This window comes from Rutilus rutilus, assembly GCF_951802725.1.
Source record: "Rutilus rutilus genome assembly, chromosome: 9".
Classification (NCBI taxonomy): domain Eukaryota; kingdom Metazoa; phylum Chordata; class Actinopteri; order Cypriniformes; family Leuciscidae; genus Rutilus; species Rutilus rutilus.
Window position 1 is genome coordinate 29,676,775 of NC_140223.1, and position 21,675 is coordinate 29,698,449.

The following is a 21,675-nucleotide window of genomic DNA, read 5'->3' on the forward strand; positions in this document are numbered from 1 at the left end:
TCCGTCTCCTCCTTTTTAGATGGTCTCTGAAAATAATTAGCCAATATCCACAGGTCTTGAGGCTCGTAGTCATCTGCTGTAGGCCGAGGGGAAAGCTCCAGGGGTTGGACAGGGAGGGTGTAGACGGTTACTCTGTATTCTGAGCACACGTCTTTGGCGCACTGAAACGGATGCAGCCAGTGTCTACCCCTCCAATATGCTGGTGAACCGGTTCAGTAGGTTTAGAGATATTTGTAAAATACGCAGGCTTTAAAGAGAGACTCTTTTTTTCTTCTTCTTTTTTTCATTGGCTTCCTTTTGTTTCATCAATGCGTTTTTGTATTTACCCAAACACATTTTCCCAGGAACACATTCTCAGACAATCTGATGCATTCCTGGCAGCGTTATCTGAAGAATCTGCCTTGACCTGGAAACGGGTTCAGTCTGTGATCCATCAACCTGTGTTGCATGCCTCAGCTCGTACAAGTAACGCTGTGATTTGATTTACGCCCACATCCCAGAATACACCGGGGCTGACATAACCGTGCGCTTCACATGCCTTTTGTTATGAGAGAGAAAGGTCCTAGAAGTTGTTTTTGCACTAGAATGAGGGTGTTTGACATTATGGACGTGATATAGCGCAGCACTAAATGCCTCGTTCAGAATGCTGTTCCAAATCTGTCCAAAGAGCTTGTTTTTATTAGCTATGTGACATGTCTTTCCTTCTTTTATTGGCATTGTTTATATTTATTATGCATTGGACGAAAAAAGCTGGGTCGACCTGTCAGAGATGTTGTGAACAGTGTGCGGCGTTCTGTTTTTATTTTATGTATATGTTTCTTATAAAAAAAGCTTGCTCTTTTGAACTTCTAGTTTGTTGTATACTATGTAGACAACTCTTAACTCTCGCAATGTGAACCTAAGAAGTTTAAAATGTGTTGCATCCCGAGCAAAAATGTCTCAGAAATTCTCATGAAGGTTAAAAGAAATGTGCAGTTTTTTTTTAATGAAAATAAATAAATAAACAGTTAAAGTATCATGTGACTCTGAAGTAATGGAGTAATGATGCTGAAAATTCAGCTTTGTCATCACAGGAATAAATATTACATTTTTTTTTTTTTTCTAAAATAAATAAATTATCAAATAATGCAGCCTTGGTGAGCATTAGAGATCTCTTTAAAAAACACAACTTTTGAATTGTAGTGTGTTTTCATTTGATGTCTTTTCTTTTCTTTTTTTTCTCACACCAAGGTTTTTTATTTTATTTTATTATTTTAATTTATGTATTTAAGACGTCTGTCTCTATTTGTCCGAGGATGGAAAACGTTCAAGTTTTCGGTGCAAGAGCCTGCACTAAAAAAACTAAAATGCTACAAAATTACTTTAAACCCAGCAACCTTAATGTTTTTTGGCATTTGCATTTGACGTTCCCTTCTCTGGCTCCTATTAGAGAATGTTCTGCTGTCAGCCATTATTGAGACCATCTTCTCGGAGGTCCTAACGGGGAGTCAGGGACAGACTCGATACTGAACAGTGTCTGTATGTGGCAGGTCTCAGTGTGTGAGTTGACTCTGAAGAGGTCTAGCTCCAGGAAACCAGGGAGAGGCTGCATGCTGCATGTGACAGCCCAACACCTCCCCTACCGATCTACTGACACCGATTCCAGCTGCCCTGGTACCTCGGGACAATACCTCCATCAGAAACACGACTCTGTTTTTTGTTAAACCGCTGACACGGTTGACAGGTTATAAAAGCTTACGCTTCAGTGGTTAACAACAACATTTGAATAATCTGTCTCATGAGTGTTCCATCAAAGCCTTCTGCTTTTGAGATTTGTTTTTAATGTTAAAGCCATGGTGCAGCTGTTAGTGCACGTTCTAGATATTTAGCTTGTGGTTCGCATATTGGTGTTGCAGGTTTTATCAAGGTTTAACTTTGCAAAAATTGTTTTAGGATGTGGCTTTTGGTTCTCAAAGCTTTCGATCTGATGCAGACCAACTTTTTGTCGCGCTCCCTAGAGGGTGAGGAGTTAAGAGTGTTATTTTCCATCTCTCAACGAAGACTTAATTATATTTAATCATGGATATGTACAGATGGAGTAAGAAGTTGAGTCAGCTAGGGTCTGGACTGCGTGGTGTCCCCGGGGCGGTTGTTAGGTTAACTGTCTTACCCAATGGCACAGCAGTGGTAAGTATTGCAGGACTGTGACCGCAGAAGCCAATGCAACCCTATAGTTAGGGTTGTGAAACGACTGATTTCTGCAGTACCAGTAGTACGGAGTACCGGGTATATTTGATAGACGCTGCTTTCAAAACGCTCTCGTTCATGTTTGTTTGAGCGTCAAAGGTTCTATTTACAGCATGTTTTTATAAGTGTTGTATAATCATATCTGCTGAAATTTTGGTACCGTGACAACTGTGCATGATTAAGATTTTTTTACTGAAATAAGCTGTTCTACCTCATTATGGGCTTTCGCACCGGGTAGTTCTAGGAACTAGCCACCAGGGTGGTTCCCAGATAAATAATGGTTCCCCTAGGAAGGTTTTCCTGGTTGCAGTCCTGTCTAATACGTTATTAGATAGAACTGTTATACATAGATGGTAGACAGTATATGAAAAGGTATTAGCATATGCCGTGTGGTTGATGTCCAGTGTTGCTAGCTGAGCAGAATTACATTATCATGTTTCTCTTGGTCCCCTCAATGTTGCGCTGGATTTTCTCCTCAACATAAAGGTTAAGAGGCCCATCTATCACTGTTTTCCATGTTCATAGTGTTAGTTTCTGGAGTAAATATATAGACCATAATCTCTGTTTACACATCATTTTTTATTTATTTTTTAAATGGCAGTTGCTGGTGTTTTAAGTGCTTTCGTCCAATCAGCGTACACTAACGTCACTGGTAGTTCCTATACTAAACTAAAATCGTCCCTAGTTCCTGCGGTGCGAACACGCCAAAAAACACCTTCCACCAATAGTTCTAGGAACTATGAAAAGGTTCCTCCGGTGCGAAAGCCCCTATTGTGCAGAATGCAGATTGACATCTAGTACTACAATCGACAGCTCAAATTCACACTCTTAAACAGTACATGGGCTTTGTTCCGAAAGCTGTTGAACGGTAGCATTTTAAAGCATCATAGAGACACTCTTGATGTGAAGGCTTTTGCTGAAGGTATCCTTTGTAAATATCATTCAATCCTGAGAAGTATCAAAGGCTATTTTCAAAGGCTATTTTACCAATTATTTGTGTGCTGTATTTTCATACTTTTTAGAGTTGTGTATCACTAACTTGGCAACATGCTATAACAGCTGACTCTTTGTATGTACATCTGCCTAAGAAGACCGCTTACTAGGTTTTGGAATAGAGGCGTTGTGCACTGATTCATTTGCTATATGAGTACTGAAGTATGTACTGGTTTCTGTCTCTCACAGTGAACAGACATAACCATCTGAAGGACTTCATGCTGGTGGTGTCTATAGTCATCGGAATGGGAGGTTGCTGGTTCGCTTTCATCCAGAACCGGCACTCTAAAGACCACATGAAGAAGATGATGATAGACCTTGAGAGCCTCCATCGGGCAGAGCAGAGCCTTCACGACCTACAGCAGAAGTGAGAACCTGTTCTGCACTTTCTTTACTTTTAGATTCTTGAACAAGTGTGAGAAACTCTGTGGTGGCTTTAAAGCACTTGGCTCAGGTGTAAGGCATTGTTTGGTCAGTCGACTTGGTCGATGCAATGTGAACTAATTATTTTTTTTACTTTTGGAAACTTGTGCAGCTTGTTTTGATATTTAAAATAACCATTATATGAAGTAACCTAGACCTCCAGCTGAGCCTTGTACTCCTGTTTATGGTGGACGAAAATACTGAAATATGTATTATGCACAGGAGCTCATAAAGTGAGGATGGCATTGCGTATGATTTGTAGTCACTGTCTAAACTTAAGTGCCTATGAGCTTTGATGTCAGATAGATTTGTCACAGTTTTTACAGTGTTTAGTGAACCAGGCCTTCCCTTCTGAGGGAACAGGATATGGAGCCGCATGGGAATAATCTGCAGGAGAGGACATCTGTTTGAGAAAGAGAGAGTGAGAGAGAGGAATGGCTAGAAAAGGAGGAACTTTATAATTACAATTTCGTTCTGTTTCACTTAAGATGCCAGTTTCTTGAAGCCTCTGATATAATTGTATACTTCTACCAAATGGATTTTGTTCCTGTCCATCCTTTAAAAAAAAAAAGTTTTTGTTCATTTGTGCATTTTCTCAATGCATTAAACATAGACTAATGTCACTTTTTTCCCTTTACTTTTATCATGAGTTTTATCATTTTATATTACTTTTTTGGCTGGCCCTCACCCATTTTGTTTCTAGGGCCCTGTTTCCACCTGGTATTAAGATGCGTTTTGGTCGATCGGATCACAAGTAGACGCGGGAGACTCATACCCGTGTACACCTGGGGCCCTATCTTACACCCGGCGCAAGTGCGATGCTAGTATTTTTTGCTAGTTTCAGCCCGACGCAGTTATCATTTTCACGTCCTGCGCCATGTTGTTTAAATAGCAAATGCATTTTCTGGTGCGCTCTGTGTGTTCTGGTGCATTGTTGGCGTGTTGCTATTTTGAGGCAACAAATAGACTGCGCCATTGACCAACTGAAACCTGGTCTAAAGTCAATGGCGCAATCTTTTTTAGTTTTTTTGTTATTTAAAGAGCGTGTTAGTAATGTGCGCCTATAGGCGGGTCCACAACGCACGTACACTCTGCTTATTAAACACACAGGGACGCACAGCAGCACACAAACATGACAAATATTAAAAATTACAATGTAAAAGATTATTATTGTGTACATAAATATATGGTGAATCCGGCTTGTCCCGTAGATGGTCTGCTTGCGCACTTTTACCTCACGCACGAGCAGTTCCGTTTGCGCTCTGGAGACGGCTTCGGTTTTTCCACTATCAAATTCCATCATGTAAATAGCGAATCTGCCATGGCACGAGCGCAACTGGCATTTAAAGGGAATGGGAGATGAGACTCTGATTGGTTTAACGCACGTAAATCCCAAAACACACCCATTACTCATTAAGAGAATTGGGACAACCCTTTTAGACCATGCGCCGGGTGTGCAGACCATTTTTCCCGTCGTTAAACTAGCAAAAGTGGATTCGGACAATGCCTAAGTGAACTTGCTTTAGACCATGCGCTTAGATTATTAAAATAGGGCCCCTGGTGTTTTAATTGGTCTCTTTTGTCCACTTTGGACCACTTCTGTCATGATTTCTTCAAGGGGAGGCTCACGGCATTTACATATGAACGCCAAAGGAGACGTCGGAAAAGCATGCGCAAAACTTTTGTTTACTTTGATAGTCGCCAGACCACAGCGAATGCTGTGAGTGCATGTTAGAAACAGGAAATCTTGGTACTTCAAACCAAACTTAGATCTTCATCCAACCAAGTTTAAATCCCGTCTGGCCAGCGTGCCTCCCTTAATGTTTACGCATTAGGTCAGTAGGCCGAGAGGCGGTCATTTGAGGCTGTTCGAACGCATTCGACCACATGAGCGTTTCCACTACGAAAGCAATCCAGTCAAATGAGTTTTCAACTACCTCTGGAAGTGGTCAAAAGTGGACAAGCTCAACCTTTAGACAATTTACATGTGGTTAAACGTCTTTCTCTTATTGGTGAAAATGCTTCTTTGCACCAGGTTATAAACAGGGCAAAGTTTCTTGCTATATTAGCAAATTAACTTTTTTATTAAAATAAAATTGCTTATTTATTTTAATTGATTATATTCTGTAAGACTTGAAGTTATGTTACCAAGCTCTGATGATTTTATAGTTTTGCATGGTAAACTTACAAATGAAAAGTGCATATTTGTTGAAATGTTATATTTTGCACATTTGTAAACATTAAAGAAGTACCTGTGGTACTTACATAATTATATCCCAACATATATACAAATATTTATTTTGATATGGCATTATGCAATTTATTAACACTAGATGTTTGAAAGACGTCTTCCATTCCATAGGATAATTTGTTCTCTGCGAATATTTACCAGCAAATATTGAGTTCGTCAGATGGCTGTGTTTGCTAACCGTTACGCATACACTGAGGAATCTTTAGGAATGTGGGAACGCGGATAATGCTCTGATCCCTCAATACCAACCGTCTTCCGCTAGCTTCCTGTTGAAGTCCTCATGCAGACTCATAGTCTGTCACCTTTAAGAGAATGACACAGGAGCCTGTGTGTCCGGAGGGGTCTGTGTATCCCTTAAACATGTGAATGAAGTGTGAGCGCGTGTGTGAAGGGGACAGGGCAGTGGAAACTATGCAGAGTGTGTTACAATGGAGGACATCCAGCATGTTGTGTTTTGACAAAACCAGGCGAGTCACCGGGTCACGTCTCTAGTGATTGGTGGGTGAGAGGCCTACAGTGCTCCGGTCGCCCCTGAGGGAGGTGATTAACCCCCGGATACTTCGAATCATCTCAGCTTAAACTCAAGGATAAAAATAAAATAAATGGCAGTTATGTCACACATGAACGCAGGTCCTTGTGGGTTGTCGTTTCATAAGTTCATTTTATTTGATGTAGGCTTGTTTTGGGAACATTTTGAGATGAGACAAAATGTCAGTTCGCCTTTTAAGGGAGCTTGGCCGTTTGTATAGGCATTTTTTTTTTCCTCCATTTGAGACGTATTGTAAATGCTTATCAAGGCTGTGGCAGTTGAGTCAGGCTTTCCAACAGTTGAATGTGTAGGTGTGCTGATGCATTTCGCCAACAGACAAACCTCTTCTCGAACGCTGCCAAATTATCACATGCGCAATCCCTGTCCATTCACTCTGAGTCATAAATGAGGCGTAATGTAATCTGCCCTTTCTACATGGCAGTTAACTATTCAATTTGATTAGAAGTGCATGTTATAAAGCAGAAGTTTACATTTGCGGAAGAAAATATGTGATGCTTGCCCAAAACGCACTACCTTGTTGTGTGTGAGTGGCATTGCTTTCCAGCCTTCTTTAGTGCGTCACTGTTTAGTGAGGTTGTCAGGTCATTCTGGGTAGTTGCAATGGCATTGGTAGGTTTAGATTGTTACATTATTTATGGCCCAAGCCAAAAGTCTCGGGCGTTTATACACCACCGTTTTCAACTAAAAAAGGAAAACTTTTATGTTTTGGCCGTTCATTTATTAGATGGCCTGAAAATGCAAACGATGGTTTCAAAGTGCAAGTTTTTGAAAACAATACTGTTATCGTCTCTGTGTAAACTACAAAAATGCGAATTTGTGAAAACAGTAACATCATGTGCATGTGTATTATGTGTTCAGATTATAGGCATGTAGTGTTTCTTTACAAAGAGCCAACTAGGGATGCATGATTTATCAGCCGATATGTTCATTTTTAATGTTGTCATTATGGACCCGATAAGTTGTGTAATTTTCAGTTGTGCATTCATGTCACTTTGTGCAGATACAAGTTGTCACATGATCTGATTAATCTCATAGGTTTCTTTGAGTTAATTAACCGGCTAACAAAGATTCCCGGTGTTCATTCAGCTCATTAATTTTAGACGTTTCTTTTTCCAAAACATTGAGGCATTATTAATGATAACTAGCACTTTTATTCTCATATTATTTTAATTAACACTGGTTTTATTAAAATCATTTCATTATTGTCCGTGCGGAGGCTATTCCATTTGATCAATGCCACATGCATTTTGATTCTTTTTACACAAGTATGACTTGTTTGCATTATTTAGGCAGTATTTTATTTCATTCTTTGTTTTATTTATTTATTTGATAAAGAAAGTTGGCCATAGGAGCGTAACATTTATTTGAAAAGTTAAAGAATCTTATACTGGCTCAAACTAGGCTACTGTACTGTATGTTTGATATGTTGAAGTGCTTGGGACTAGGGCTGCAACTAACGATTATTTTAATAATCGATTAATCGGACGATTATTTTTACGATTAATCGATTAATCGGTTTATGTACTTATATTTTAGTTTTGGCCATTTTTTCCCAAGTAAATTATTAAGGGTCTTTATTATTCAACATAGACTTTTTAGAGATTTTAACCATTTTGCATTGTCATATCCTCATCAAAAACATACTTGGAGTTATGTTTTATTATGTGTTAGTAATCCTTTGTCGAACTCTTCTGCAATCAAAACACTGACCCATACGTACTCTAGCAAATTTCACAAGGAGATTTCAAATGTTTTCACCATGCCAGTCCTTAGGGCTCCTAAAGTAGTTTAACATCCCGAACAAAGCATTAAGGAATCTTGCAGAACATATTTTCACGAAGAATAAGAAAGAATACAGTTGCAGTAAATTGCATTTTATTTTATTTTTTCCTGTAAACACAGCTTATACCTGGGAAACAGCTTTATAGCTTATGCTGTGAAATCAATCAGAAAGTTGAAAGTAGCTTTTTTTTGGTAAATTTATGGTAAACTTTCGTTCCTACCAAAACATTAGTTCCGAGAAAAAATAATGAATTGCAGAGTTTAACCAGAGAATGTCTAATATGGAGTTAAAGTTTATCATTTGCTTGTGACAAGTCCTGTCAGTTTAACAGAGAGCCCCGGCCGCGCGCGCGCGCACTCACCCGAGTCTTGCTCTGTCTTGCTCTCTCTCTCGCGCATATTAATCAAAATCAATTGATACGATGGTGTCGGAAAAAAAAACTCTCCAGTGATGAAATGTTTTCTTTGTTGACAAATCTTGTGCGATATTCTAAACTGCCGAATGCTGCTTCGTTCGATTAGTTTTATCTTCCGCTTTTTTCTTTTTCTTTCTCGAGCTCCACTGCCGCCTGCCTCCGCTATCTCGCTGAATGCTGCAGACGCTGTGCGGGAAGCACGTGACATAAAACAAGGCCAGCTATTGGCTATTCGCTACTTCTCCTGCTGTACTGGCTGTGTAAAACCTCCGGTGGCTCATTACTGCCACACTTTGGTCACCGCAGATTTAAAAATATGCACGAAATGAGCCGCTTACGGCAAATAAAAGTTATTTAGCAACTAATCGATGACTAAATTAGTTGACAACTATTTTAATAATCGATTTTAATCGATTAAATCGATTAGTTGTTTCAGCTCTACTTGGGACATGGCTTTTAATGGTGAGACTTTGTTTTTGTATTAAGGCTCTCAAAAAATATGTCGATTTAGATTTATTGGTCAATATATCGGTTATCGGCTTTCAAATATAAAGGATTATCGTTTATTGGTATCGGCCAAAATCCCTATAACTAACTACTGGCTTGGCATGCATAAAACAACTTTATCTGTTTTAGTACGTTGTTGTGTAAACGCCCTCAGATTATGCACATTCTGTTTTCACATTTTTACTTAATTGAGTAAATGGTATTTTTTTAACTTAAAGCTAAAGACTATTGTAAACAAAGAGCTGAATAGAAAAGCACTGTCTTCATTTCTGTCTTTACTGTGACTGGTACAAATTACTAACTGACGTTTACTACTTAGTTTTAGGGCTTTTAAAAAAAAATGGTATTGAGAATGTAAGACAAGCGCACATGACACTCATTCTTAGAGACCATCTCGTGTTCTCTGCCACATCTCTCACATGCTTGATTTACCCTCGTAAAATCAGACGTGAGAGAAAATGTTCTCATGCGCCCGACAGTTACGGTAACCGTGCTTATCTGAGGCTGCAGGTGCACGTTTGTAGGAGAGGAAGAAAAGTTTAATTAATCATTGCGTGCATAGTCTAGTCTATTGTTTGTATTGTCTTTTGTTTTCATAGTCATACTTTCACCAGCACAAAGGAATGTGTTTTTTTGAATGCGCGAGTTAAACAAATAAATGGTGAGTCAGACGAAATGTTTTGAATGCGTAAAAGCTGGTGAATTGAAAAACAATTAAAACTTTAGATCTCCGACTAATACAATCATAAAGAGCCTTGCTAGATATTTGTTGTTGGCTTGTAGGGCTGAGGTTCCATTACTTATTTTGGAGGATGGTGAATGGCAGAGGTCAGGTTTGGGGGTATTAGATTTCCCATCTTAGCTGTAACTTCAGATCACCTTACACTAGTACTTCACTCAATGAAAAACTTCTCCCCCAATCCACCTGTTTCTCTTTCCGTCAGGCCTCCGAATCCTTCTATCTGCCATCTTCTGGATGCCAACAAAACTGCAGGAGCCATTCGTATCACAAGCGTATCTATTCTTTTCTAGTCAGTAGGGTTCAAGGATTCCGTTCATTTTCTCCATAGACAAATTGATTTTTAACAATAAGACAAGATTTTCAAAACAGAGCTGCCATGAGTTCAAACAGCAGGTGTGATGTATGCTTCTGTAAGTCACCTGAGTCAAGTATGCTTTTGTAAGTCATGTAAGTCAATTTGATTTAAACTCGGTACCCATAATCCTGGAGGGATACATATCACGTCTTATGAGGCCAGTGTCCCCTAAACCGTTGTCATTTGATACGCTTCAAGCGAAGCCCTCAGACAGATAAAGCCTCTTCCTTTAAGTGAAGATTGATCTGGGGGGTTATATAGACATGACTGGCTGAATCGAGGCCCCGTGTTTCCTCTCTCTTTCGCCAGGAAAAATCGTTAATCCTGTCGTAGCTCAGGAAAGCCTAGAGTAGACTTTGGTTGCAGTTATTTTTCCGCTCCCCCTTCCTGCTTGTTACATCATCATTATCTTTTTGATGACGCCTCTGTTTTGCAGTCAGACTTTCCTGTGAATGTAGTTTCCGGCTGAAGGTGCTGAAAATGCGTACGCACCAGCTGAACATCAAGGATTATCTTTAGTTCTTTTATCCTGCTAATGGGCTGTTTATAATGGGTTGTTATGGTGTGACTCTTGTTCTTGAGTGTAATTACCAAAATGGGTAATTGCAGTTAGCTGATAGGCCAATATACTGTACAAGCCAGGCCTATTAATCGGTCAATAGTTGAGCTTTTTAAGATGATAAATAATAAACTTGCACTGGCTCCAGATTTATGCACATTTTATTTTCATATACATTTTTGTTTTGTTTTTATGTATCATTTAGTGTGTTTTTTTTTTTTTTTTCTCCAGTTTTTCAGAATTATGCACATTCTGTTTCCAGATGTTGTATTATTCAAGTTATTCTGAATTTAGTAAATGTGTATTATCATCATCATCATCCTTTTTTTCAACTTTTCAAAATCACTAACTTAAACTATTTAAAACAAAACAAAAACAGATTCTGGACCCCATTGTATATGTAGCCTGTTCTCTATATATCTGCCATTAATAACCCATATTGGTATGATATGGTTCAGTCCTTAATCAAATAAAGCTGTCCAGATGACAGACTGCATCAGTGATGACTTTTTTTTTTTTAATATACTTATATAAAGCAGTCATATTTGTCTTTGTGTTTAAAATCTGCTTTTGAGTTTTGAACCTCTTTGAACCCTCAGTCATGACCCTGAAGCTAAAGAGAGCACAGCTGGGTTTAAAGTGTCCGTCGTGATTTAGTGTCATTTGTCTGACAGGAATTTTATCAAGCATGTCTTAGTTTCCCGTCATCAGTTATGTTTTATTTTAGCATCTTAATCCTTGCATCTCTGTTACTCGACTATCTGTTTGCTGAACTGTAGAGACAATTTAATTGGCACAAAAGGAGTGAGACGACATGTGATTTGCTAAGAGCTTAAATCTGCTCCAATTACTGATGCTGAAATGCTGAAAATGTTTGGTTCTTAGTCACGTAGTTTAAAACTGAACCTTCTATGTATGCGTGCTCTGGTGTATGTGTATACATTATATGTGTGTGTGTGTGTGTGTGTGTGTGTGTGTGTGTGTGTGTGTGTGTGTGTGTGTGTGTGTGTGTGTGTGAGAGAGAGAGAGAAAAGGGGAAAATTCGAGGCCCAAATTCAAACTTGCAATAAACAAGTTTTGTATTGTTGTTTATTTACAACAGTGTATTTACTAAAGTTCCCGAAGGGATCAGTAAAATCAAGGTCGTAAGAACATCCAAAACATGGCTTCAAATAGGAACGGATATACTGAAATAGATTTTTTTTTTTTTTTACGGTCAGAAATCACTCTAGAAGTCACGTTAGCTATTTGGTCATAAGTTTAATGATTAAGCCTTTGGTGTGTACATTTACATTTGGCAGACGCTTTTATCCAAAGCAACTTACAGTGCATCCAAGCTACACATTTTGTTAGTTAATGCATTCCCTGGGAATTCGAACCCATTACCCTGGTGTAGCTGACATCATGCTCTACTGTGACTGTTCTGTGACTCATTTCTTTGTTTTTTTTCTTTAATTTGTCTCCTCACAGGCTACAGATTGCTCAGGAGGAGCACCGTTCAGTGGAGGTGGAGAAGGTAAACCTGGAGCAGAAGCTGAGGGACGAGATCAACGCTGCCAAACAGGAGGCGCAGAGACTGAAGGAGCTCCGGGAGGGAACCGTGAACGAGCTGAGCCGACAGAAATACGCAGAGGAGGAGCTGGATCAGGTAAAATTCAATCCTCATTTATTTTATATAATGCTTTTCACAATACATATCGTTTCAAATCAGCTTTACAGAAAATGCATGCGTCTACGTTACAATTTAGAGTGATCTGTTATCAGAGGTGATTGTGTCCAAGCAAGGGATTTCAGAAATGTACATAAACAAATCATGCAGTTAGCTTAATCTGAGAAATGTATTAATTTAAGGCAGAAACAATGAGCTCATGGAAGTAATGAATACATGTTGTTAACAAAATGACTAGTGTGTGTATATATATTTAGAAAATTTCGCATAGGTACGAATTTAGCGTAGGTGAAAAGTCCCCTTATAAAAATGCAAGATGTTGAAGTGTGGTTATATGTCACTGGTGTTAGTGGTCTAGATCTCTCAATATGCTGCCGTATGTTGATTCTAATTGAGTGGGCATTCTTCACGAAATATCAGAAAGGAAGTGGGTGGAAATGGTCGTAAGATGATCTCAGACTTTGAAGTGATGTGACGTGAAGGCCAAATATGGTAACCCATACTCAGAATTTGTCCTCTGCATTTAACCCATCCAAGTTGGTGCACACACATTATGGGCAGTGAGTAGAGAACACACACACACACACACACACACACACACACTGCGGCGCTCGGGGAACAATTGGGGGTTAGGTGCCTTGCTCAAGGGCACCTCAGATGTTTCCTACCAGTATTGAGAATCAAATTGTTGCTTCAGGTTACAATTTGGGTTACAAGTCTCTCTAACCGTTACGCCACGACTGCCCCCTCGTACTTCTACTGATAAAACTGTATTAAACTTCATCAGTACAGGAAAATCATGTTGTTGATACCTTTTGAGTATATTCCCAGCGCAGTGTCCAGAGCTGTGTACTGCCGCAGTGGGACAGATTAACACTTCAGATTTGAAAGGAGAAAAATCTTTGCAGAACCTGATCAGAGAATTGTAACAAGCTCTCATGTGTCAACGACAGCAAAGTGGGTTCCTTTTGTGACCATATTTGTTTTCAGGTTTTTTTTATATAATGTGTACGGAATCCACAAGTGGCATCTCTGGAGAAAAATAGACCTGAATTGGATTAATTGTTTTTTGTTTTTTTTGCATATGTTGGCCTATTAAAACCCTGGCGCTAAGTGGGTATTCTGGGTCAGAGGGCGGCACAAATCTCTGTGGGTTTGTAGCTCATTAGCGCTGTTCCACAAGAAATGGGGTCTTTCGGCTCGCCGACCCATCAGCCCACTCCCCAAGACCCTTGCTGGATGAGATCTGTGTATTTACCACGAATGGAGCTGTTGATTAATTGTGTTTATCTTAGTTAGGTTAGGTTGTTAAGCTTATTTGTGGCTAAATAATTAGCATCTTGTCGCAACAAAATGTTTCAGGCAGTGTAATTTATGCTGTTTATTCTCATTAGCTTGCCAAATTAGTCATTCATGAGTCATGTAAATGAGCTAATTGTCATAATCACACATGCAAATTAGAGGATAAATAGAAGAGGTTGTAAGGTTAAATGCTATCTTGCAATTTCAGTCCCCAAGCATTTGGGTGGTTGTTATTTTCTAGTGTTTACAGATGTCATAGGGTTATATGTGAACTAAATATAAATAAATAATTTTATTTCAGCTAGGTGCCAAAGAAAACATTTCTCATTTTTGTTTAGTTTAACTCAAAGTACTAAAATAAATTCATAAAAACTCTTTAGACATAAAAACTAATACAAATGACAAAAATGTACAACAACATTACCAAAAAAAATTAAGTGAAATTATAATGAAAACAAAATCTAACAATAAAAACATTCAAAATATTAATAAAAACTATAATAGTATATCAATGATCCTAAATTAACACTGCTATGTGGACGGTATTATTAAGTTCCTGTTTTGTAATTGTATTTTTTTATTTATTTTTTTAATCAACAAAGCACTTTCTTTAATTGTCTGATTAAAAAGTGAGATTTGCTTTGTATCTGCTTTTTTGCTCTCTGACCTGTCTCTGGCGCCCCCTGCAGGTGCGTATGGCCCTGAAGAAAGCTGAGAAGGAGCTGGAGTCTCGCAGCAGCTGGTCTCCTCCTGGAGCCCTGCAGAAATGGCTGCAGCTCACTCACGAGGTGGAGGTGCAGTACTACAACATCAAGAAACAGAACGCAGAGAGACAGCTGCAGGTGGCCAAAGACGGGGTGAGCAGCATTTGTTGCAGTCGTTCGTTTAGCTAAGATGGAACAATGGTAAAAACATGACAGTACAACCTCAGAATGTGGTAACCAAGACTGCAAGATAGTTTTAGAAAGTTTTTAAAGGATAATGAAATGCTACTACTAATTGACAGTTAAGTATATATTTTAATGTCAGAAAAAAAAAAAAAAATATATATATATATATATATATATATATATATATATATATATATATATATATATATATATATATATTAAATATATTGTTAAGTTCGTATGATTTGTATAAAATCGTATGATTTGGTGAGACAAATCCTTTGTTAGATTTGTGATAGATCAGTTGGTGGATTTAAAATGTAATATAAATTGTATTATATATTACATTATTATAAAGTATACAATAATAGTAATATAAAATGATAGTTTTCTTTAAAAATGTGGCATGGTTTCTTAGGCAGAAAAGATTAAGAAGAAGAGAAATACTTTATTCGGGACGTTCCATGTTGCACACAGTTCTTCACTGGATGATGTCGATCACAAAATACTTGCTGCCAAGTACGTCACAAACATTTCTCCTGGCGAATGCCTAATTAAAAATAAATTAATAATTGGAATAATAACCCTAACACTTATGTCTTGTAATTTTGTATCTCTTTCTCTCCAGGCAAGCTCTGGGTGAGGTAACCGCAGCTCTGAGAGAGAGACTCCATCGCTGGCAGCAGATTGAGATTTTAACAGGCTTCACGCTGGTAAATAACCCAGGCCTGCCCTCTCTGGCCTCCGCCCTCAACTTGGACCCCAGCTTCATGGGCGGACGCAGCACACCCCAGCACTTCTTGTCCGACGACATGGATGACATGGACGAGGACATAGTGGCGCCTGGAACACTGCAATGTAAGGGCTTGTCGGACATCGATAGGGATAAGCCACGGTCAGCTAAAGGCCAGCAAAGACCTTGTGACCTTTTGAGCAAATCCAAAAATCCCTCGTTTTGAGCTATTTAGTTTGTCTATAAGCACTATCTGTCAGAAACGGTTGTATGCACTGAGTGTGTTTGCGCAATTCTTATTTACTCTTTTAGTTGGAGTGTTTTTCCCCCCCCTCATCTACTGGTCTGTATTACACAGAGGGGAGTAAAGATCTTCACTACACATTGGTGTCATATGTTTTTGAAATAGCAGTTATGCACTCTTTGTACAGATCTTTTTTTTTTTTTCTTTTTTTTTTTTAGTTTATTGTATTAAATTTGATGGAGGGTTACGGAGTTGGCCGGAAGAAATGTGTGAGTTAATATTATCGGTCCAGTGGAAGTCTGAGGTTGATTTCTGTAATTGTAATGCTCCATCTGAATGTATGAAATAATGTTAAGGAAGCTCAAAGAAGCCCACAAATAGTTGTCTTCCCAGGTGCAAAGCATGAAATAAAATTGGTGTTTATTGGGTAAAGTGTATTCAATTTGATATTTGCATTGCTGATCACTCTTTGAACAATATGTCTGAATTGTTGTTGAAAAATTATTTTCGTAGCTATCAAGAACTCCGAGTTTTAAAGACTATTTGATCAAGGATTTACATCCTTCTAAATCCTCAAGTGTTTTTTTTTCATTGAGAAAAAAAAAGTTGTGGGGACGTCTGTTCTGTAGCACTATGTTGGTAGTAAAATGATTAACAGTCGCACCCTACCCCTGCCCCTTACCCCCTCCAGATGCAGCGTGGCAAATGGGCCGTCGAGCAAGTGATCTCTGGTCTTTCAATGCGGATTGCCAGTCGTTTTGGAAGTACTCTGGTGGGCTAAACTACCATGCCCTTTACCCCAACCACTCCTCTTACTTCCTCTTGTTTTCCTGAACCACTCTCTTAAAGCGGTATTCTTCCCATTACCCCAGGGGATGGGGAAACTGGGCAGAAAGAACCATTCCCCGTCTACACCTCTCAATCTTGTTCTTGTTCACAGCTGTGAAATGGCATACTTTGAAATAGTTTAGAGAACAAAACAGGCTAAAATAAATCAGCTATCACATCACAAAGAAACATTTGTAGATTCTTACATGATACTGCTTTGATTTATGCAACTTTAATGGAGTCAATACGAAATAAAAAAGACCCTTTTTTTTACTTCCTTAATACATATATTCCTGGTCTTATCATGAACAATTCATTAGTTAGCATTATTTAGAAGTTTAAAAATATCATCAAAATGTAGTATGCGCTTCTGAAATGACTTCAAATCCTTTAATTTTTCCCGTTCCAATCAAATCCCAATCTTCTATGATACATTTTCTCACGGAATATTCTGCTTTGCTCTGAAATGTGTTATGGAAGTAAAATGGGTCATGGACAGCATTTCATGTTGACTTTAATTGTCAAAAAACATACATTGTTATTGGACAGTTGTTGTTTTTTTTTTTGTTTTTTTTGCAAAGTTTAATAAATGCCTCAGCGTAGTTAATACGGAAGCATTTGGATCTTACAGTAACATTAGACATTCATCACCTTAAGCAATTTCAACAGAAACAGGAAATGCAACATGAAGAAATTAATGAATGGTTGGTTAGTGTCCAAGCTTGCCCGCAACTTCCCTTGTGTGTCTATTTCTGAGAAAAGCCATTGAACCTGTACACACCTGTACATTTTTCCTTCTTAGCACAAAGTTTCTTGCTTCACCTTCTCCAGCCTGCCACCCATCACGCGCTATTTCAATGTCTGCATGCTCTGAATCATTTCTCTGAGTGACCTTATTGTTATGTGCCCCCACAGCTCCCAGTATGATGTCACTCCGGCAACGCCACATTGACCCGCAGCTGGCCCTGGGTTCGCAGAGGTTGGTAGAGAGTTGTCTTGCACTTTGTGGGCAGGAAGGGGAGGGTAGCTCATACTTGTCCAGACCTAGGACATCACTACGCCAGGCGCACAGCCAACCTTTCGGGCAGTTTGACTCTATGGGACTGCCTCCGCTTTCCTCAGCCATGTCTCATCCCTCTATCTACTCCGCCGCCTCATCCCACGGTCCCCACTCCTCTCCCGTCGCCAATGTCCCTCATGCATCCCACTATCACTCTTCATATTTCCAGCCCATGGACACCATCCCAGATCTCCCATATGATGCCAGCCCAGAGCGCCCACACCGTTGTGCCAGCTATGGGTATTGCTTCATTCTGTTGTGCTTGTTTTGTGCTTTTTTTCACCTGGCATGATCCTGGGACTTCTTCCAAATCACTTAACAAGTCTTTTACCTCACACTTTACATTTTGTGGTGAATCACTACTTGTGGGGTTTGTTGCTGTAATGGGCTACAGTATACTCACTACAGTTCATGACACTGCAGCTTAGAACTTGGCTGTGTTACTTCCTGTGACATTCTACCTGGTTGCTTAATCTGTTCTTACACATGTGCACCTTATTTTGAACCGTTCTCACACATGCATGCCCTGGTCTCTTTAACTCCAGTCTTGGAAGGCCGGTGTCCTGCAGTTTAGTTCCAACCCTAAATAAACACAGTTGTCTGTAAATTGCGAGTAAATATGAACATTGACTGCAATAAGCTTGTGTTGGGTTAGGGTTGGAACTTTAGTCTGCTGGACACCGGTCATTTAGGACTGGAGTTGGTTTAGCTCCAACGTGCCATGACACACCTGCCTGGATGTTTCTACTAATCCTAAAAACCTTGATTATCTGTTTCAGGTGTGCTGATTTGGGGTTGGTGCTAAACTCTTCAGTACCCTGGCCCTCCAGGAGCAGATTTGGACACCCATGATGTTGGGTGTCTCTGTCCAATCTTGTTCCTGGAGGACCACCTCCTGCAGAGTTTAGCTCCAGCCTGTACCAACACATCTTGCTGGAAGTTTCTAGTTATCTGGAAGACCATAATTGGCTGGTTAAGGTGTTTCTACTTAGAGTTGCAGCTAAACTCTGGACACCCCTGCTCTGTGTGTGTGTGTGTGTGTAGCTTGCACTTCTTTAGCTCTGGGTAGTTGAGTCTTGGCATGTTGTGCTTCAGTTTGGACAACTTTTGAGCTTGATAATGTTGACTTGTTTGCCTGCTCACAGAACTCACAGATTTTGGACTGGCCTGATATCTCACTTTTCCCAATGCTAATTTCATCGTTTCCTTCACAGGGACTTGAATCGCTCCGACTCCGATTCCTCTTTGTGTATATCCCAGACCGGCGAACAGCTACGCTTGTCCTACAGTTCCAAAAACTTCCCCGTGAAGCCCACTTCACTCCTCTATGGCCCTCACTCGCGCTCTGAAGAGGGAGCCCACTCTCACAGCCACAATGGAGGCAACAGAGTTCACGATGGGGGCGTATCTCTCGACGGAGGCCCTGATAGTCCCATATTAATGAAGAAGGTGTATGGCATTGAGAAATCTGCCAGTATGAGTGAGATCCTTAGCTCTCAGGTGGTGATGTCCATGTCAGAATCCTCACGCTCCTTAAGCCCAAACTCCACTGAACCCGACACGCCGTCCCCCACTGGACTGACGGAGGTGAAGGCTGGAAACCGCTTACCCCAGATCTCCTCGAAAAAGAGCCCCCCAGAAGAGGACAGCGGCTCTACGGGTGAAGACACTGACTCTGCTGCCAGCCGCAAGAAACACACCTTCAAGATCTTCAAAAAACAGAAGAAATAAGACAACTGGACAACCGTTTCATTTTTCCATTACATTTATTTTTGTCATTTTGTTGATATAAATGTTTTGATTTATCCCCCCCCCTTCCGGTCAGAAGTTACGGCACAACCAAACACCTTTCCCAGGTCTTTATTGTAATGTTTGCTTTTTCAGAGGAACACTTAGGAACAAGCATGATTTTGGGGGCGGGTGTGAAACACCAGTGGAAACGGGGTGGACTATTTTTTGGGGGAATGTAACTTATTTATTCAGCAGGAGAAAGTGCCAGACTTTCAAAGGAATCTTCACTCTAATGGAATTCTTTCCTTGTATAATCCATATCAGTTTGCATGTATTCGCCTTTGTTTGATTGAACTTTGAATGCTCCTAGATGTTTGCTTGGTTCTTGTTCTCCTTTGCTTAAAAACGCAAAATAGCCTGATTCTTTCGTTTCAATAAGCACACTCATTTGTCTTTTGAAGTTAAAATGAATTGTCAGCTGAATGTTTAACGGTACTTCTTTGGTCAGTGTTTGTCGATGGTCAGAGAAACTGTAAAAGGGCTGAACTATCAGTGTGAAACTCCCCTCAAATATTTTGCACTATTTCTAAATGTTGATTTGTCGGTTTTGTAAAGATAATTAAGAATATGCTGGAAAACGCACTAAAACGTTTACACAAATCAATACACTGAACGTATCTCCAAGGCTTCAGGGATTTCTGGGATGTACAATAATTAAGCGATTCGATTATTTGATCTTTGTGGATCATTCCAAATCATTTGGCAAATACAAGGTGGCTTATGAATAAAGGTGGCATATGAATGCTTTTTGAGCTTTTACAAGTAACCTTGCCCTTGTCTGCTGACTGTTTCTGGTGGCATCCTCCGAGATCCCAAGAGATCACAAGGTGAATGCACACCTCACTTTGTTCAAATTACATCAAGTCAAGAGATCTCGTCGTCTTGTACTCAAAGTGCCAAACTAAAGCCGCTGTCCAGAAAATGTATACACTTCCCGAAGGTCAAATTTCAGTTTTTTGGACAGTCTTGCAATAAGGTGCATATTATCCAAATTGTGGTGGGATGGTGGGAGTTACTACTTCTGACATGTTTGAGAGAGAGCTTGGATATGTTATGTTCCTTTTATTAGGTCATAAAACTCCCCTGAAACTTTTTGAAGCAGGCTGGACCACAAGCAGTTGCTGTTGTAATAGAGTGACTTGCCTTTAAACCGAGAGATGTTCAGGCGGACTGATTTTACCACTGTGCATTTTCAGAGGAAGTGGAGACCACTCTCTGTTCTTCTTGTGGTTTACGTGATGTTCACTTTAAGATAAACGTTGGTTTTATCCCAGAGCACTGAAAATTACAAGCACACTTTCTGAAAAGAGAGGGGGTTAAGAATAAAAAGACTTGGTGAGGGATGTCACTATGCATTTTATTAGTTTTTACCCACAGGCTTCGAAGGTCCAATGTATCCACTAACCTGGAGGCAAACCAAAGCAGTGCTGCACAAAACTTCTTCGGCATTTCTTTTGTGAAAGATGGTACAAGACCACATTCTAATGTATATCAACCAGTCAGTCCTTAACAGGTATTAAAACCATGCAGATGTATCTGTTTCATCTGTGCCTCTTTTGCACGAAGAAGCTCTTTTGTCAGTGTGTATGTCAGTGCGCACGCGTCAGTCCGGTCCAGTAAACTGCACTTCACTGTGTTGATGCATGTTCTCAAACACGGAGAGGGAGGAGACGGGAGCTGTTTTAGACTTTGTTCCTATTTAGATATCCCTGTTCACTTCTCCGTTTGAGCTATTTATGCCTATACTGTACAGAGCGAGGTGAAACAAGGTAAAACGGATAATTTTGCATCTTCTGTAATGTTCAAAACTGTAGTCTTCAAATTTTATGGCACTCCTGCATGTAAGCAATAAAAAGTTTTTAAAATTAGTGAGATCTCCATTATTCATTTGATTGTATTCTATCTGTCTGTGTCTGTCTGTTGAAACTTTGAATACTTTTCTTAAAGGGATAGTTCACCCAAAAATGAAAATGGTCATCATTCACTCACCCTCATGTTGTTCCAAACCTGTAGTTTCTTTGTCCTGTTGAACACTAAAGGGATTTTAAAGAATGTTGGTAACCAGACAGTTGACGGAAGCCATTGACTTCCATAGTATTTTTTTTTTTCCCTACTATGAAAGTAAATGGGTGCTGTCAATTGTCTGAATACTAGCATTCTTAAAATACCTTTTGTGTTCAACAGAAGAAAGAAACTCATACAGGTTTGGAACCCTATCAACCACCCAAAATACCCTAGCAACCGCCTAGCAACACCATAGCAACCACCCAGAAGACCCTAGCAACTGCCTAGCAACTCCAGAATTTTGGGTGAACTATCCCGTTAATACAGCCTTATCTGAAAATGTACATGTA

The 21,675-nt window shown here is 39.6% G+C and overlaps 1 protein-coding gene across 3 annotated transcripts in view; it reads left to right on the forward strand.

Annotated features, from left to right (window-relative positions):
- The window catches only part of stim1a (stromal interaction molecule 1a), a 51,353-nt gene extending 30,164 nt beyond the window's left edge, over positions 1-21,189 (forward strand). The window contains exons 7-14 of one of the 3 annotated variants that reach the window (XM_084418117.1): positions 3,409-3,586; positions 12,275-12,452; positions 14,465-14,632; positions 15,084-15,184; positions 15,294-15,523; positions 16,334-16,414; positions 17,386-17,770; positions 18,745-21,182. In XM_084418117.1, the coding sequence (XP_084274243.1) occupies positions 3,409-3,586; positions 12,275-12,452; positions 14,465-14,632; positions 15,084-15,184; positions 15,294-15,523; positions 16,334-16,414; positions 17,386-17,770; positions 18,745-19,261 (1,838 nt within the window). In that variant the 3' untranslated portion in view covers positions 19,262-21,182. Of the gene's footprint in view, positions 1-3,408; positions 3,587-12,274; positions 12,453-14,464; positions 14,633-15,083; positions 15,185-15,293; positions 15,524-16,333; positions 16,415-17,385; positions 17,771-18,744 lie in introns of all 3 variants that reach the window. The other 2 variants (XM_084418115.1, XM_084418116.1) reach the window with 2 other exon arrangements.
- The last annotated feature ends 486 nt before the right edge of the window (positions 21,190-21,675 follow it).